Source organism: Centroberyx gerrardi, chromosome 16 (assembly GCF_048128805.1).
Source record: "Centroberyx gerrardi isolate f3 chromosome 16, fCenGer3.hap1.cur.20231027, whole genome shotgun sequence".
NCBI lineage: Eukaryota > Metazoa > Chordata > Actinopteri > Beryciformes > Berycidae > Centroberyx > Centroberyx gerrardi.
The window spans coordinates 61,790-81,447 of record NC_136012.1 but is presented as its reverse complement, the minus strand read 5'-3'; the positions used below and the strand labels follow the sequence as shown (position 1 = coordinate 81,447).

At 41.1% G+C, this 19,658-nt stretch overlaps 2 protein-coding genes and 1 long non-coding RNA gene across 6 annotated transcripts in view; 2 read left to right on the top strand and 1 right to left on the bottom strand.

Annotated features, from left to right (window-relative positions):
- Positions 1-19,658, bottom strand: part of LOC139914559 (uncharacterized) — a 128,787-nt gene that overhangs the window by 56,250 nt on the left and 52,879 nt on the right. The gene's annotated exons all lie outside the window — the stretch shown is intronic.
- The window catches only part of abhd18 (abhydrolase domain containing 18), an 80,158-nt gene that overhangs the window by 11,790 nt on the left and 48,710 nt on the right, over positions 1-19,658 (top strand). For all 3 annotated transcript variants that reach the window (XM_078289225.1, XM_078289224.1, XM_078289226.1), the window contains exon 4: positions 4,239-4,339. In XM_078289225.1, coding sequence (XP_078145351.1) covers positions 4,239-4,339 — 101 coding nt within the window. The remainder of the gene's footprint in view (positions 1-4,238; positions 4,340-19,658) is intronic.
- Positions 5,585-7,204, top strand: LOC144542431 (E3 SUMO-protein ligase ZBED1-like). Of its 2 annotated transcripts, none has more exons than XM_078289228.1 (3): positions 5,585-5,949; positions 6,182-6,329; positions 6,505-7,204. In XM_078289228.1, the coding sequence occupies exons 1-3, from the start codon at positions 5,612-5,614 to the stop codon at positions 6,625-6,627; spliced, it is 609 nt and encodes a 202-aa protein (XP_078145354.1). In that variant the 5' UTR covers positions 5,585-5,611; the 3' UTR covers positions 6,628-7,204. The 2 variants fall into 2 exon arrangements, with proteins under 2 accessions (XP_078145354.1, XP_078145353.1); XM_078289227.1 differs by having other exon boundaries at positions 6,501-7,204.

Here is a 19,658-nt window from a genome sequence, read left to right as displayed (position 1 = left end):
TCCCATCTGTGACGACTTCCGCTGCGTAGAACCCAGAAGTGTGAAAAGGGTCTATTGGCTTTCAAAATTTGTAGGTGAGGCCTAATATACAAAAATTGGCATAAGTCAGGAAGTTGTTGGCCTATACCTTAAAGTCGAGATGAAACGGCATTTCGAGAGTATCTAACTTCCGTATCGTGACGTATTTCCGAGTGAAACAGGAAAGACAGGCGGGACATAACGTTGGGAGGAATTTGATTTGAACGTTGAAAAGTGGGTGTGTCATAACACCCGAAGACACACCGAAGTACCATGCTGTTGCTAGCTAGCTAACTAATGAATCTTAGCCTCTTAGCTCTGTGCGCTAAAAGTTGAAGATTGATTGATGGGTGGATGTCATGATATTATTGGTTGAAATTAGTTACGGGCATGCTTACGTAAGCACACGGCATATTTTGTTTTACAGGAAGAAAACATGATTGAATTTTGATATAAGAATACAATGAAATTGATTTTTGGTATTTTTTTTGGCATATATTGTTAAATAGGTGCACAGTATGACCGGGGATGTGATCTAAAAGGGTTAAAAAGGCATTTTTCATTTCATCTCGTCTTTAAACAAATTTGGTACATACACTCACCGGCCACTTCATTAGGTACACCTTACTAATACTGGGTAGGTATCAGCTTTCAGCTCAGTGTCAACCGGCTACCAAAGTGACATCTGCCTCAAGGTTCGACGTGTTGCATTCTGAGATGCTTTTCTGCTCACCACAGTTGTAAAGAGGTTATCTGAGTTACTGTTGCCTTTCTATCAGCTCGAACCAGTCTGGCCATTCTCCTCTGACCTCTGCCATCAACAAGGCATTTTCGCCCAGAGAACTGCCGCTCACTGGATATTTTCTCTTTTTCTGACCATTCTCTGTAAACCCTAGAGATGGTTGTGCGTGAAAATCCCAGTAGATCAGCAGTTTCTGAATTACTCAAACCAGCCCGTCTGGTACCAACAACCATGCCACGTTCAAAGTCACTTAAATCACCTTTCTTCCCCATTCTGATGCTTGGTTTGAACTTCAGCAGATCGTCTTGACCATGTCTACATGCCTAAATGCATTGAGTTGCTGCCACGTGATTGGCTGATTAGATATTTGTGTTAACAAGCAGTTGAACAGATGTACCTAATGAAATGGCCTGTGAGTGTATGTGCACGGGTCAACTCTGAGGTAACATGCAAAATTTGGTGGTATAGTTGACGCTATAGCAATATTATAACTTTAAATGACCACAACACACAGGCTTAGTCTCATTCAGTTGAATTTCAACATTGGTGTCCCTTTGTTTTGTTTCCCCACTGTGCAATACCAACACCAGTGGCCTTGTGGTTAAGGCACATGTCTACAGTGCACAAGATTGTGAGTTATCAGCACTGTCCTCTCACACTGACAAGGTTCTGGGTTGGAATCTCTGCCCTACCCCTTTCTGTGTAGAACCTGCATTTACTCCCTATGGTTGCAGATGCAAATTAGTTAGTAGTAAATTATATTGTACCAGGCAGGCAGGCAGGCAGGCAGGCATGCATCAGCTTTAAAACCAACCACTCCAAAAGTCATACTGTGAGAAACACAACAACAGTGTCGCTGATTCAGCAGCTCAGTGTGTATGTCAACTGCCTTCAGAGGTAAGGATCATGAGTTCAAACCCCGGGTGGGGCACCAAAACTACAAATGTTATTCACTTCCATTGTACCTGAGGTGCTCAAATGACCATACTTTGTGACTGTGTTAGTGCTAATGAGTGTGAAAAGGTGTTATATTCCCATAAAATGAACGTCACTGTGTCCAAGGATAGGTAACTTGCCAAGTCTTGAGACACTTGGTCACATGAGGGTACTATTCTCTGCAAGCTAAGGTTTCTCATCTTTGTACAATTTAGCAGATTGTGCTTGGACCACGTTCATTGCTGCATGCGGCTATATTTTTAGTTTTGTTTTTGTTTTATCACTATTATTATTTTCTTTTTTTTTCCTTGCTCAGGCAGGTTATGTGGAATGTCTTTGTTGTTTCCATTGTGAAAAGTCAATACATTTTTACTATTAAAAAAAAAGAAAAAGAAAATCAATTAAACAAATTCTTTATTTTTTAAATATTTTTTTGCATGTGTAGTTGTTTTTGAGTCTCATATTTACTCATCTGTTGCTGATATTCGATATTAGGCTACCTTCTCCTGTATACTTATGTGATGTTTTTGTTATCTGTAGCCTACAATATGGTCACTGTTTGTTTATTGCAATTTTGTGGAATTGCCAGTACTGTACTTGAGAAGGATGCCTGTAAGCCCAGGGGTAAGGCTAGGCATTTTTGTGGTGCAGAAATGTAGTGAGTGTGCTGTGGGGTAAGTCCCAACTTTATGGGCATGTGTGATTTTAGGTTGTCATAGCGCTGTGTGTGGTTACTTACTTAATTCATTTTGTTTAGTTCATTTAGTGTGTGTTGTAATATCACCATGTTTTTTTTTTAATCTATAAATGAGGACCATGAGGAACATTAATGTACCATGTGGGGTAGGCCTACTTAAGTCACTTTTTTTGGCTTACTGTCGCGAAATAGAAGGGCTCAACGGCTCTATAGATACCTCATCTCCAACATTTAATTCACATGAAATCGTTTAAATCGTTAAATCGTTGATTGACAGCTAAAATTTCATAATCAGCACAGCCCTACCTTCAAGAGCTATACGTCTCCCGGATCAGAAAGCGGACTGAACCTCACGCCATCAAAACAGTTTTGTTCTCCATGGCAGTCAAACTCACAAATACTCCCCTAGTCTCCCACTGACTCTGTGTGGAGACTTGCGCTTCGTTCCTGTACGGATTTTGACAACACGCTTTAGAAAAGCAGTGAAAACAGCAACACAGCTGGCCGCGTGAGTGGATATTGGTTTATATCATGATGTCTCAATGAAATCTCCAAATAGCACACGATAGTTTCAGGATTGGTTATAAGATCTGGTATCGCTTATTGCTGGTTTAAAAGAAATGTTACAAGTAAAAATTGAAAAGTGACTATTAAAAACCAAATTAGTCACTACTACCTAGTAAATTAGAACCAGTATCTATTATATAGCAACTAGTAAAATTACACCTAGTAACAGGCAAAATTGTGACTAGTGACTAAAAATTGGCTAATTTTGGAGACTAGTTCATTTCACGCAATAAATGACAAAACAGCCTGCCATATCATTCCTCCGTGAGATTGACCAGGTTAGACTTGGTAAATACCTTTTTTCAATGATGAATTAACATTTTATATCACCACCACCTCCTCAGACTCCTATATTACCACCACCTCCTGCAATCCCATGTCTGCACCACTTCCTTCACTTCTATATTACCACCTCCCCAGTCCCATATCACTACCTCCTCTTTCACTCCTATATCACCTCCTCCACGCCCACATTAAAACCCCTTCCTTCTATATAACCTATCTCGTCCTCTGTCTCTGCTCCTACATCAACACCACCTATCACCCCCTCCTCCTCCCCATGTAAATACCTCCTCCATTTTGTATATAATCTCCTCCACTGTTGTATTATCACCTCCTCCACTCCTATATTACTATCTCCTCCTCCACTCCTATATCATCACCGCCTCCTCCGCCATTATATTACCACTTCTTCCAGTTGTTTAGTCATGATTCATACAGCAAAGAAACATCTGTAAAATCAAATCTTGTCTCTCCTCTGGAAAAGCTTATACATCCCTTCATTTCATCACACTTGGATTACTGTAACTCCCAAACTGATGTCTAAGCAAGAGCTCCCTGAACCCCCTGCAAGTGGTGCAAAATGCTGCAGCTAGACTTTTAACCAAGAGTAGGAGACAGGACTATGTTACCCTCTTTCTATCTTCCCTGCACTGGCTTTCTGATTTTAGAATTTATTTTAAGGTCTTATTGCTAGTTTTCCTATATCACCACTAACTCCTCCTGCATTCATATATTACCACCACCTCCTCCTCCACTCCCATATTACATCATCTCCTCCTTCACCACACCAGGTCTTCAATCCCATCTCCTTACTTTTTTATTATAACACCATTATACTACCATGTGTTCAGGTCAGTGTTCCAGACAGAACAGCATTCCCAGTTTCAGATCCATGGATTTGTTGTTTTCTGTTAGTATTATTATTATTTGTAGTAGTAGTCACAATATGCATTATGTATTATTAGCATGATGTGTTGTTGTTGCCTATTTGTTCAGACAGATGACCAGGTTGACTGTCAGATCCATGATGGATTCTTCATCTCTCCTCTGGAGCACTTGGTTCCTGGAATACTGCCACCAGAGGCTGTTAAAGCCAGGTATAAAACATTATATTATACTCTACTTCTTCTACTGCTACCACTGTACAATTTATGTATTTAACAGCTGGTCTTAGGAGGGAGGGCGTCTAACCGGCGTCTAACCGGCAGATGTAGAGAAAAACCTAGGGTGTGTATCCCAATGAGCGGAACTCTTTTGAATTCTTTACTAGGGCTGGGTTTAAAAAATCGATTTTCCGATTCAAATCGATCTTCATTTGAATGATCCGATATCGATTCATAAAATCCCGAGATCGATCTTTTAATATATGCCTTTTCCCGTGGATGCTTGAAGCTTTAACCCCGTTAGTCTCGCGTGGCCAGCCTTTGGTTCTTCCTGCAACATCTCGTGGCCTTCTCGTTGAACCAACAAACATGGCGGGAGCTGCTCCACTGAAGGCACCGCCAAGCCTAAAGGCAGATGTCTGGTTGTATTTCGGATTTAAAAACCATGAAGACAGAGAAGAGCTGGACAAAAGCAAAGCCATATGCAAGATGTGCAAAATGGAGATGAAATATTGTGGAAATACCACAAATCTCCGAAACCATTTAACGAGACATCACCCAGATACGCAATCTGCAAAAACGTCCGATCCGAAACAAACCTCACTGGAGAAGGCATTTGTGTGTAAGTTACCATCCAATTCTCCGCGTGCCCAAAAAATAACTAAGGCTGTCGCAACTTTCATATGCAAGGATATATGCCCGTGCAGCGTTGTTGAAAATGATGGCTTCCGAAGCTTCATTAATATGCTAGAACCACGCTATGTTTTACCAACACGCAAACAGTTGAGTGAAGTGGCAATCCCAAACCTGTATGCAGATGTGAAACATAGCGTCGCAACTTCACTTAAGTCAGCAGAGAGAGTCGCCCTAACTTGTGACAGCTGGACATCCAGAGCAACGGATTCGTACCTGACAATTACTTCTCACTATATCAACGATGACTGGATCCTCATGTCTCATGTTTTACAGACTAGGGCAATTGAAACCAGCCACACGGCGAGTAATCTAGCTGAACTGTTGTCCGAGGCGATACAAGAGTGGGAGTTTACAAACAAAGACCCAGCCATCGTAACGGACAATGCTGCGAATATGGTCCGTGCTGTGGAATTGATGGCGCTGTTGCACATTGGCTGTTTTGCGCACACACTCAATTTAGCCTCACAAGCAGCTCTCAAAATTCCAGCTGTTGCGCGCTTGCTTGGCCGAGTGAGGCGCATCGCGTCATTTTTTCATCGCAGTACAACGGCAAGCCACAAGCTTAAAGAGATGCAAAGGATACTGGAGCTGCCTGCACATAAGCTGGTGATTGACGTGGTGACCCGGTGGAACAGCGCGCTGGAGATGTTGGAACGCTTCCTGGAGCAGCAACCAGCGATCTTGGCAGCTCTGCTGTCACCTGAAGTGCGCAGGAACGAAGAAGATATGGTGAAAGCTCTTCAGCCACTGAAGGCAGCCACACTGGTAATGTCTGAAGAGAAGTCCCCAACTCTATCCGTCGTTGCGCCTCTGCACGCACAGCTGCTGGAGGAGATGAGCAGTGTCCCCCACGACTCCACAGTGATTAAGGACCTCAAGACTGCTGTATACAACAACTTGAATTCAAGGTATGCTTACTTAACGTGTGTGTGTGTGTGGTAGCCTTGATGGGCAGAAACAAATACATTGAGCTTTGTTTATAAAATACAAAAGACAATGCAATGTGTTTCTAGCAAAGGCTAATTTGTAACCCCTGTGCTTGGTTATTTTACATTATAAAATATTAAAATACATGGTGTGTGTGTGTGTGTGTGTGTATGTAATGATATAAAAGTGATTTAAATGTGAAATCTCTTTAAGATATGTGGCCCTGAAGGACAAGCTGTATGTAGCGTCAGCATTAGATCCTCGCTTCAAGGCCCTGCCTTTCTTGTCCGATGAGGCCCGTGACGACACATTCTCTAGGCTGATGACTGAAGCTGCTGGTCTGCAAGTGGAGGCATCTAATGTAAGTTATAGAAGTATAGAAATAACTGATTGTTCCTGTACACTACAGTATTTGAATATAAATTCTAATTTTTTCTTTGTGTTAGCAATATTAAACAATTGAATTCCCCAGTGAGTTCCCAATTGATTTTCCAAGGCAGGTTTATTCCTGAATATTTTCATCTTTCAACAGCAAGAATCTGATGGTGATGGAGCTGAGGAAACTGTGCCTGTACAGCAGGAAGACAACTCCCTTGGTCCTGTTGAAGTGGATGATGCCCCTACTCCACCAAAGAGGTCAAAGGAATCTTCTGCATTGATGTCTCTCCTTGGGCCAGCCTACAAGCCAAAAGCCACGGTATCACAGAAGACTCCAGCTGACAAGGCACAGGAAGAAGTGAACAGATACAGGGAAGTAAAACCTGTTCCACTCTCTGAAAATCCACTGACCTGGTGGAGGGTGCATGCAGGGGAGTATCCCCTTTTGGCTCGCCAAGCAAAGCGGTATCTTTGTGTCCCCGGGACCAGTGTCCCTTCTGAGAGAGTTTTCTCAACCGCTGGCGATATTGTTACTGCAAAAAGGAGCTGCCTCACTCCGCAACATGTAGATCAGCTCCTTTTCTTACAGAAAAATCTTACAATCTTCAAGAAGTGAGGAAGCAGTCATGAAGGGACTTTACAGTTTACAATGTCCAGAGGTTTTACAAGACTGTTTTTCAACATGTTCCCAAAAAAACCCTGATTTCAAAGGCAATTCAGAGCCGTTTTCAATTTCTAATGCAAATTGCACAAAAGCTTTGTGAGACAATCACAGCAAAGTGTATGTTTTCCTGAGGTACTAGTGATGTTTAGATTGTTTACATTAGGTATGTTTGTAGCCACCTTATTTACACTGGCTGCCTGGTGATTTGATTTAAAATCTAAAGTTGTTGTTTATACACTGCACTAAAGAAAGCACTTATCTGGTCACTCACTGACCAGTAGAGTTGCACAACTTGCACTATATTGTGTTGACTGCTGTAGTGTGTTGTTCATGTTAAATAAAAAGTACATTAATGTAACTGCTTTGGGGTCAATTCTTAATGTAAACATTAATATTTTTAATAATGCACCAGGTTAGAGGGTTACTTGTACAATTTACAGCATTAGTTCTCTGAGAATCTCTTTCATATCCAAGCAAAATTGGTATTGTAACTGAAATATCCCTAACCGAATCGATATTGAATCGAATCGAATCGAATCGAATCGAATCGGAAATCGAATCGAATCGGGACCTTGTGAATCGGAATCGAATCGATTCGGGAAATCAGTGGCGATACCCAGCCCTATTCTTTACTGTATTTTATTCTACCAAGCAACAAAATGCCAACTCATTGTTGTGTGCCAGACTTCAAGGCTCAAACTTAAGGATAAATTATACTTCTGCGTTATATTGCTGGCATAGCTACACTGTAGGTGCCTACGCTACGCAGAAACGCTAGATGGCAGTGGCATGCTTTGCACGGAAGTAATAACAGAATTAGTACCTGTACCCGTACATTCTCACCACAAACTCAGTGACATCTGGTAATCTTTATAATTCGGAGATGAGGTGTCCTACAAATGAATATATCTGTGAACCTCCTCAGCTCGTCTCTCTTTGATCTGCTCCATTGTCTTCACTATTGGCAGACATCAACCAGATACAGGGGTATCTGGTGAGAGGTGGTGATAGCATCTGCGGGCCACAGCGTAGCTACAGCGTAGGTTCAACACAGAACCATAAATTACCCTTTAGGCGAGAAATGGTTTTTCTTTTCTGTCTCTTGGAAACAACAAACTTTGACAACAATGGCTGCAGGTGATTTGGAACAGCAAATATCCCCCAGACACCACTACGGAGAAGTTGAAAAATATGTGAGTGTGTAGCAAGCACTTTCGTTGGGAAGATTTTCAGGACAACCTGCGGCAAATGCTAAAGAATATTCCCCAAGCTCCGAGACTGCCCTGTCCATATTCCCTGGCCCTGCTGAGGGTAGAAGACGAGCCTCAGGAAAAACGCCCATGAGTTGAGGTAAAATAATCTGGGTAACATTACTATATTAGAACTTTACTTAACTTATTTTGCCATCTTGCTGAATAAAAGGGTGCTACTTTTAAAGTGATCGTAGCTTGCCTGTATGCACAGAAACTAGCTATGTGGACTTTTACCAACTAGTTAGCTAATGTGAGCTAATTAGCTGTGTAACGTTGGGCCTAAAATTACTTAAGTAATGCAGTAACAATGGGAGATGTTTTCTGTAAATATGTCTATTCTACCAGACGCTTGGGTAGGTTAACATCCACTGCCGTGAGGTTGAACTTTTGATTCCAACTAGTGTGGCCATTTGTAACTAAAGTATATTGTTTTTGTGGTCATAGCATCACCAAAGCAGATCCTACATATCCTCCGCTGCAAAAGAGAGCTCTGTGTCTGTTAGCACTGGGTCCACTGTACCAGTCAGGACAACTAAGAGGTTTCTATATGTAAGTTGCCTGATTGTCTGATTCGCAACCATACAGTCCTGGAAGAAGCCAGAAGCAGCATTCAGTCCAAGGTTATGGTGCTCTTATGGTTTACTATATGTGTACAAAGGTGATAGAAAAGGAACCAAAAAACCATGCCTGGCACCCACAATTGCAAGCCATCAAGCAACACAAGACCTGAAAATGACAAACTAGTGCATATACAAATCACACCACCCTCCCCTTGTTTTCTTTTCACCAAAATACAGTCTAACTCATATTTTCCTTTGACCTGTCTTGTAAAGCACATAACCAGCTGTGATACTTTTTTTCTCTGCTATAATTTCATTAGCACCAATTGATGTGTGAATATGACCACTGGTCTCAATTTTTTAAACTAATAAATGTAAAGATGTTGTTTTTATAATGCTGTCTCCCTGGTATTTGTCCTGGTGATCAGATCTGCCACATTTGAGACTTGCCCGGAAGATTGATGTAATGCTTTATTTTTCTTTCACTCTTAAAATCGGACATCAAGTTATTCTTAGAGCATCACAGTTACTGACAGATTACACAGCGGCTCAGCTGTGGACATCCATCTGTATAGATTGTTATTCCACGTTGAAAATTGTGTCCAGTGAAACTGTAAGCAACTGTCAGTTGGTGAAATTTGACCACAATGTAGACATTATACTGTCCATCAGGAGAGGGGAATCTTGCATTGATGGGCAGGAAGTACCAGGCAGGTTCATTTCACCATGGTGGACCCATCCCAGGAAGAGTCTGTATGGAACCAGGTGGTATTGTCTATAGTAAGAGGTAAAATAGAAGAACAAAATATAAATATATAAACAATAGAGGAACCAAATATGTGAACATATAAATTAATCTGTACTCCACACTGACAAATGTGTACTGAACTAAGTAGTTGAGGGTCAGCTCCTTTTCACTGGTGTAGCTTTCTTAAACTTGTGAAAAAAATGAAATTAACTGATCAGCCTGCTGGACAGAAGAATATGTTGTTATACTAAATGGGCAGTGAATGCAATGCATTGGCTAGCACTGATCACTCAACAAAACTGAGAGTCTAACAGCCCCACCACATTGAATTTTGTGGAAGTGTCCCTGCTGGGAATTGAACACGGCTACACAGTTCAGCCGAATGGCTGTTTATATACTTCCTTTTAAACTTTGTATGGTCACCTGTCTTACTTCTTTTAAACGTCAACTAAAAACGCACCTTTTTAAACTTGCTTCTGACTGACTTTTATTATTTTGTTATTTTATTTTATTATTTTACTTTATACATTTTATTTGTTGTATTATTTTCTCTTCGTGTTCTTATTTTTTCATGTTTATTGATGCTCATATGTGAGCACTTATGTCATATTTTCTTTTGTTTTTATTTTATTGTTTTATTCTTTACATGATCCATTTTACTTTGTCTAAGCACTTTGTAACAATTGTTAAGAAAAGTGCTATATAAATAAAGTTATTATTATTATTATACAGTTACTTTGTTAGTGACAATTTTTGATAGCATGCAAACACTGTCTAACCATGGTGACCATTTCACACATAAACTGTACTAAACAAGATTTAGGTTACCGTTAGTGACAACAAAATGCATTAGCTTTTTTTTTATTGCAGTTTGAAAACTTATTTGTACTTACTTGGTGGTCATTGTGCTAGTTTAGCTTGGGGATCCTGAAAAATGTCTCCAAAGCATCTCTTTTCATATGGGGTTCAAAACGTGATAGGAGACTGCTGGGACGTAATTTCCACTGGGGACAGGGGGGACATGTCCCCCCATCTTTTCAAAATCCCGTTTGTGTCCCCCCCACTTTTTTAACCGCAAAAATCGTGCTTAATACGCTACTGTTTGGCCAGCCCTCAGATTCTGGCTGAGAATGTGAATTGAGCTGCTGATTGTAAGGCCCTGATATACTCCAAAAAAATTGCCACAGACGAGTAGCGGCCACGGACAGCCTGCCTACGCGGTTCTATAGTACATTTTGGCGTCTGTGGACCAGTGTTGCCAACTTTATTTCTCAAAAGCGACTAGCGACAAATCTGGTGACTTTTTCTGACCATGGGAAGCAATGTTAATGTGTTGAATCCCAAAGCATTTGGCAATAAATTGGTATGGCTGATGCCGGTTTGCTCTACTTGCTTGTCTAATCCAGAGAGGTCTGGGCCCAGTTGTTCAAAAAGTTTAATCTGGATCAGAATGATCCGGATTTGGAAATCCCATGTTTTGCTATCCAGGATCAGGTAATCCATCTTACTTTTGTGCCGGTTTTTCAAAGCAACATTGGATTGGATCACCCTGATCCAGATACAAACTTTTCAAGATTACCAAATCCGGATTACCAGTGCTCTAAATAGGACTACATATCACAATGTAGGCTACTAGCTATGTAAAGAACAACAGCTAGAATAGCCAGCATGGGGTCACCTTAAGTGTTGTTATTTGAAGAGACAGAAAACAGCACAATAAAACAATACAAACATCCCCTTCCATTTTCAATTTCTTTTAAACAGTCAGACCCCTCATCTGACCCACAACAAATAAATAAAAACAAACAAATATACATTATTCACAAATACATTGTGGATATTTTGAACATGAGTTTTAAATCATAAAAAGGCTAAATGTCCAATAGTTAACAAAATAAAGAACGTTCAGAGTTCTTCTTCATTTGTGGAGAGACCAGCTTTTTGAAGCCCTGCTTTTAGGAGGCAGATCTCAAGTCTGGCTTTGGTTTGCTGTAGTTGGGTAAGAGTGATTTGTTCCTCTGCCAGATGAATCTGTACTTCTGCTCTTTCGGTTTCTCGTTTAAGAAGTGACTTATAGGCATCATCATTTATTTATTTTTTTTACTGTACTGAAAGGTTTAATAGGTAGCCTAATGTCTACTTTATCTACTTTATCACTGTAACAGTTAAACAAATCAAGTGCAAAATATAAATAAATGTATATATACTACATGATACAAATGTTGTATTGTTTGACCAATTTTAAAGTTTTATTACATTTTGTTCCTGAAATCCACCCTGAATCCACCCTTCTGCTGGGATCAGGATAATCCAGATTTTTTGGATCAAAGGTATCCCAATCCTACTAAAAAGTTTTGAACAACACATACTGAAGGTTTGATCCAGATCAAAACCAAGATTGGATTACGTGATCTAATCCGATTTCAGAATCCTTTTTTTCTTTTGAACAACCCATTTTCAAGATTTGATCCAATCCGGTAGCCGAAATCCGATCAGATTACTTCTGAACAACTGGGCCCTGATGATCACAGCGCTTCCCATACACAGCGTAGCCCCCTCCCTCCGCTGAGAGCAGGGACTGTAGGATAGGGTCCACTTGTAACTGCTACCGGCGTACGCCGAAACTGGCCCGGGTGGGCGGAGTCAGCACTTATATTAAAACGGGCTGCGCTGTGGCGTGCATAACAAGTGCAGCATTATATATTGATATGCAAATTATCGTATGACATCATCTGGCGACTTATAGCGACTTTCTGAGCAGCCAATAGCTACTTTCCTTGGAAAAGAGTTGGCAACACTGCTGTGGATGCGGACGTGTTCCACGCATGCGCACTTGAAAAATTGCTCACTGAATGAGGCAAAAGACATGTATTTTGAGTGACACTGTGAAAAGGTAGAACCAAAGCCTATATAATCTCAGGTATAACCAATACTCATAATAAAGATAACTACACACTAGACTTACATAAAAAAGCTAACACATTCATTGGCAGTGCTCTTATAGTATTGACAGTGTGTGAAAAAAAAAGTTTCATATTCTTTGATACATTTTGTATATATTTGTTGTGATTGAAGTTGCAAATGACACATTATCTATTGATAGTGCCACAATAATGTACCATAGACCTGTCAGTTCTATTCTTCAAAATATATATATATACATAATTGAATAACTCAACATGTGAAGTTCAGTAAAGTTGTGGGTTAAACAATACAGAAAGTAAGACAGTTTTTCTTATGCATATTTAGTACTATTCTGGCAGAATTTAGCATAATGACCAACTTAATTATTTCCCGGATTTTGTATTGGTTACCGTAGTCTCTAAATGTATGTAGAAATGCAGGAAATGGGATTGGGACAATAAAACGGGGAGTCTGGGGGTACTCCCCCAGACTTTTATTGTGTCCCCCCCACTTCTCAAACCAAAGTTACGCCCTTGGGAGACTGACTCTTCCCTCTTTGTCCTTTTTTTTTTTATCAGCCATTGATTCCAGCAGAAACAGCATGGTCACGTTCATTACAGTCAATCTTCATTAGCAGAGCAGTTGTCACACAAACACACCACCCGCTGTTTACTGGAGGAGGCCAAGCAGCAGTGGCAAAATCTCGGCTTCTTCTCCATCTTCCCCTCAGCTCTCCTGCAGTGTATTCAGGCTATATCAGATTCAACAAGCTCACCAAATGTATTGTCGTCCAGTGTATCATCCTCTCTTATACTGGATATATCGGCTAAACCTAGCTAGCTTTAAGTCTGCTACTGACTGTAGTGAATGCCCCCGTAGAGTGCTCCCCCTTCGGGCAGGTCATAGAAAATCTCCCTGCTGTAGTTCTTCCTGAACAGCAAAGGTGAAGAGGATTACATTATTTTGACGGTAGCCTCATTCCAGAAACCGTGATTATGAGAATTCATCACAGAGACTGATTTGTCCAGCCACCAAGACATATATATGTCAGACCTAAAGCTTTTACATTAGCTCAATGTTATTATGCAGTGGAATATCCCTTTAAGCCAGAGGGGAAGGCATGCCTCTGCAGAATAGAATGGTACTTCTCTTTGGTCAATGTGTATTTGATCCTGTGCAATACACCAACTCTCCATTAGGCATCACCGCACCTTAAAGGGGGGATATCCTAGGATCTGGCAATTCTTAGTATTTATGGTGGTTTTGGTACTTGGAGGTGTGAAGTAATCACAGTAAAAAAAACTGAATCATGTTACTATGCCGTTTCCTCACAGTCACCAACTATAAAACACGCCCCCTTGTACAAGCCAGTCAGATTTTGCTCCATTGTCTATCCTTTCTTCCAGTACAGTGAAATTGTGGTATTGTCTGGCCCATGCTAAATGTTTAGATTTGTTTTGTCCTTGAAGAAGTGCTACTCTCCCGTTAAGGCCGTCCTTTGACTGAACTTTTGCTAACTGGAGTAGGGCGTTCTTTGTTCAGTTGGCTTTGTATCTGGGATACAGATGCTGTTCTGTCTCGTAAAGATGTTAGCTTGTGTGGTCACTTTAGATCTGCCTGGTCTTGTTTTGGATGAAAATGACTTGATTTGTGGAAATCTCTCCAGCGTGTGTGGAAGAATCCAAGAAGCCATGCAGTTTGAAAATGTGTACTACACACACAAACTCCTGTAATTCTATTGTGAATCTTGAAAATATCAGAGAAGATATTCAACATAAACTGGTGTTAAAATAAGCAATTAATAGGGCACAGCAATCTATTATACAGTGATCATTTGTTTTGTATAAATAGCAGTTTCAGAATATAGGTGTTATCACGTTTAAAAAAAATGCTTCTGAATTAGAATGCCGCTTGGAATATTAAGTTAGGCAATTCATTTTGAGTTTATGTTGATGTTATGATAATTTCAAGTTTCACGAGAAGTGAGTGGGAGAGAGAGACTCTTTTGTTTGGCGTGCTATAATTGTTTACTATTTTAACACCAATTTATGTTGAATATATCTCCTCTGATATTTTCAAGATTCACGATAGAACTACAGGAGTTTGTGTGTGTGTGTGAGGAGACGTGTGTGAGAGAGAAGATGGGACAAACAGTTGTTATCGGATTGCACTATATGCATTTAAAATCCATTTGAAAGAATTAAACGTAGCGTATGTTTACCTCTTGTCCACTCATTGATGTGTAGTGACACATCTCATCCATGCTTTTCTTCTTCAGCTGATCAAAACAACAGATGTCCGACAGATAAAACACATCATGTCAGACCACTAGAAATTGCAAAACATAACTTAAAATGTAAATAGATTACTTTATAATTCATGATTCACTCATAGAAGACTGTCGCTGCCATCTTCCCTCAGTATAAAGACTTAGTGGCCGTCAACTTGACAAAACTGGCAAACTACAGAGTTCTCTCAGCTCCGATTACCGATGTATTAGTCCGTTAACAACTAATCCTCTATAGTAATCACTATAGGTGTCAATGGGCCTTAAGTAGGCCTATACTACTCCATAACATGATTTTAGAAGAGTAGCCTACCCCTTGGCCACCAAGTAACCTTCTCACCCTGAGGTTAGAGGAAGTATCTAGGTCTTGAACTATTAAAAAAAATCTTGTGGCATGTTTAAACTATTTGAAATGCACTTATATCCAATATCTTGCGAATATCCCTCACAGGGACGTGATGCCCGTTTTCAATAATGTTGAGGAAAAAGTTCTGGAATCAGAGGTTCGTCTTACTTGAGTATATATTTATTAAAAGGAGTCTCATGAGAGGAAGAGATGCACACAGCACATAGGCTACATACACTTCTTCAAAGGAGAATAGATTTGAACTGGTCTTTATGCATCTTCCAAGGATGCACAGAATGTGCTGACATGGGAACAGGTCACAGAAAAGGGTTACAGCATCATATGTTATGTCTTAGTTTAGAGAATCTACAGATAGTCTGGGACATCCAGGAGCCACTTGTGACAAGAGACATCTGGCCTAGTAAGTTATGGCCCAAAGGTTACAGTGAGGTAACCATTCATCATGAAACAGTGCATTCCCCGAGGGTGACCAGTTAAGCTGTTACATGTATGTTAAATTTTCTTCCACAGTTCCCCCCTTGTTGATTATGAAATCAACAACACAAAATTTAACTAAAATTTTTAACTACACTCCCACATGCCCTAGGAGTTCTGTCCGCCAGTCCCAAACGAGCTGATCACAAATTACCAAGATTTTATAATACCTTGGACAGAGGTCCTAATTCACATAGCCAGCATATGGCCAAACGTCCCCCCAGGTAACAGACCTCATGCGGTAGGCTACTCTATTAGCAAAATGGCTAACACTTATGTAAAACCTCAATCATTTATACAGAGGAAAAAACCCAAGTGTTACACTTTGCTGATCATCAAAATCATACACGTAGAATAAAAGTTAAATCACTCATTATAAAATGATAACATAGTAATTCAAATCACACATATCATAATATCATTAACAACACCATTTTTCGTAACATTCAAATCAAGAAACAAATCAAATCCAACAAATCTTATGGTGTTTGAGGTAGATGCTGGAGTTAAAGAAAATCACATTTCAGTAGTGTCATTCTGCACAGAGTGACAACTAAGATTAAAATAAAATAACGCAAGATACATCCTACCCTATGTATACTTCACTGAAACAGTGAGGAAAACATTACTTCTAAGAGTTACAAACAAGCTTCAATCAATATGGATAGAAAAACATAAATGAAGGAAAACATAAAGGATCAATGTTAAATGAGAGAGGAAACATATACATAAAAGCAAAATGGGAAAAAGGGACGTTCCAATCACTGGTACAATGCATCTTGGTAAGCAACCTCCGTTGTGTCACTGAGCTTGAAACCTTCTCAATTTACCTAGTGACAATATTCAAAGGAAATGGGTAAAGGGTTCCTACAACAGTGTCAAGATCATCGTCTTCAACCCATGAGCTTTATACTCAGTAGAGGGCCACCACTCTGGAGAGGTGCTAGCGCATACGATGCAGAGTGGTTTCGAGTCTTCCTTCAGAGAGCTGGCCCGTCGTAGTCACTATTATCACAGTCACACTTCACTAGTATGGACATCATTCCAGATGATCAATTCAGCATCTGAATCAGAATCATCATGATAAAATGGAGCCCAGTCCATTTCCGAGGACGAACCTGTAGCCAAAGAGGCGTCCTCACTACTGTCAGTAGAGGTGCACTGAACATTTTGAACAACAAATTGACGAGCTGGTTTCTGCATTAGAGACAACAGGAGAGAGATACTACATTTGATAACCACCACCAGACTGACCAGGACCACAAACCCTATGATCAGAGGCTGAAATATCAACCACAATTTGGGACCGAGAGTCAGTTTAAGCCAATCAATAAGATCCCAGCCCGATGCGGTGGGAGAATCATGCGCCTTCATATTTTTCAACAGAGAATTTAGGTGATGGACCATGTGAGTAACATTATCAGAGGAATCCGGGATGTAAGTACAACACTCTTGACCAATTAAGTGACATACTCCACCAGTGGAAGCCAGAACATAATCAAGGGCCATTCTATTTTGTAATGACACTAGTCTGTTAGCTTTTTGTTCCTCATTTAGAGATGCAAAACCCGCCTCGGCCTGTCCCGTGAGGTTCTCCAAATCTGCTGCCCGTCTGTCTATTTCATGAGCATTACTTCCTGCACCGTACCATGGTACTAGCCCTGTCATGAATCTCCTGCCCTCACTAATCCTATCCTCTCGCCTCACACGATGGGGATAATACAAGTGCCTATGGGTCAGAGTTTCGTTAACATACATATGAGGTATTAGATATGCTACATAACAGGAACCTGTCCAATTGGTTGGGAGAAAGGCATACGCTTTATTACCACATATGAACACTGTAGATGTTAGAGTATTCGCTCCATCACTACTTGGCCACCACAGAAATTAAGTGTTGAACATTGCAGGCATGGAGGGATCAGATTTTAGGGTCGAATTTATAGCTATTTTCTGTAGGTATGGTGTCCGCATTTGAGGACACCACTTAGGGATACTCTCATATGTCCCACAGCTAGATGGAATGTAATGGTCACATGTACTGTTACGTAGGAAAAATTGGGATGTTTCTCCTTGTCTATACCGAGAAATACAGTAATGGCCAGTTGGCACATAAGAAGGGTTTAAGGTCAACACCGGCGATTGCAATGAATGGTAATTATATCTCCGGAGGGCTAATTCAGTGAAATTTACCTGTCGTACACTATGGCCACAATAGTCAGTAGCGGTCACTTCAGTTAAGTGTCTGATATTGTTTGAATTCTGCACAGTCAACCTGACCTCCAGAATAAGGATTCTTTTGCATCGCCAACACCCATCCTACCATGTCTGGTCCTGACAGTGGGCTGGGAATCAAAGGCATCCCCTCTCCTGAAGTATGTGGAATATGAGCACAAACATAACAGTTAGACCTTTTGAGGGTATAAGCAAAATCATGCATCAATTTCATGAACAGATTAGTATACGGAACCCCATTAGCATTTGTTTGAGATAGATTGTGTTCTTTGGAGCTGAACGACAGGACCTTTCCCGTTTGTCCAGCCTGTAGTTGGAGTCCTGAGTGTCCTCCGGAAACGCCGTTGAGTTTATCGTTGGATGTTGGTTTGGAGAACTTTTTTCCCCTAAGTTCCTCCTTGAAGAGGATGAGTACCACCCCTGCGCTGAAGAGTCCGAAGAGGACGCAACAGATGATTGTGCTGCAGTCCCCTCTGCTGGCCCCGAACCGGTGCATGGTGCTCTGCGGCAACGTGTGGCGTGAATCCACTCAGCTTTGCCTTCCACCTTTACTGCTGTTCTGGTGGTCAACAGCACCTGGTACGGTCCTTTCCACTTAGGGGAGAGGGTGACATTTGTTAGTGATTTTACAAGGACAAAGTCTCCTGGCTGGAAAGGATGTGTTGGTTCTTCCCCGGGTTCCGGTAACCTAGAGGAAACCTGCAAGTGATGTTTTCTCAAAAGGTTTGTCAGAGAGAGTATGTAGTCCCTCATAACCTCTTCCGTCCATATCAGGGTAGCTCTGTGGGGTGTTAATGGCAGGCTTGCCCCTGTTATTCTGTAGACAGATCATACATTGTGTTACTACAGACTGAGTTGCTGCTGTTATTCCTGGTGCAAACCATTGAGACTGAAGGATATGATTCATCCCCCGTTTTCCTACATGTGTGGGTCCATGGGCAACCATGGCCAACACATGGAGGAGAGAACAGGGACACACAACCCTACCATCAGGGCGGAGCCACAAGCTAGACTCCCTGTTTAAACTACAACCTTTCCTAATCCATAACTTTGTCATCAGCACTGGATTGGGCACCAGCTACAGATTGAAAAGAAGGGATGGGCATCAGGGGAGGAGTAGTCTGAGAAAGTTGTTTTATCACGGAGGTGGTCGAAAGGGCGGCTTGTTTAGCGGCAGCGTCCGCCGCTGCATTACCCTTTGAAACTGGGTCAGAAGCACCTGTGTGAGCCTCACATTTTACAATTGCCAATTGGGTCGGCAACAAAATTGCATCAAGCAGATTATGAATTAACGTTCTGTGTTGTATTGGTTTCCCTGAAGAAGTTACAAACCCTCGCATTTTCCATAACATGCCAAAGTCATGTGCTGCTCCAAAAACATACCTGGAGTCAGTGTATATCGTTGCAGTTTTACCTTGCCAATACACACGCCCGAGTTAAAGCAAAAACCTCGGCTGCCTGTGCAGATGTACCTGCAGGTAACCCCTGAGCTTCGAGAATGTTGAAATCATCAACAATGGCATATCCAGCAATGTGGTTGCTGTCTGAGGGTCTGGATGCAGAACCGTCAGTATAGAGAATCAAATCACAATTGTCTATCGGGGTCTGTAACAAATCAGGACGCGGTGAAGTGCATGTATCAACAACGTGAGCGCAATCATGTCTCAGCATATCATCAGAAACGTCAACCATAGGAACAAATGTGGCTGGGGTTTAACTGAGTAGTATGCTACCGGTCTGTAGTTAGTGCCATGTTTCTGAGTGAGAATCCCCGTAGCAAACCCATCCCGTTCATGAACATGAAGATGGAAAGGCAGTTT

Excerpts from the sequence above, each read along its gene's own strand:
- LOC144542431 (XM_078289227.1), top strand. The coding sequence starts at position 5,612 with ATGCAAAGGATACTGGAGCTGCCTGCACATAAGCTGGTGATTGACGTG. Across the intron at positions 5,950-6,181 it reads TACAACAACTTGAATTCAAG|ATATGTGGCCCTGAAGGACA; the intron begins GTATGCTTACTT and ends AATCTCTTTAAG. Across the intron at positions 6,330-6,500 it reads TGCAAGTGGAGGCATCTAAT|CAAGAATCTGATGGTGATGG; the intron begins GTAAGTTATAGA and ends ATCTTTCAACAG.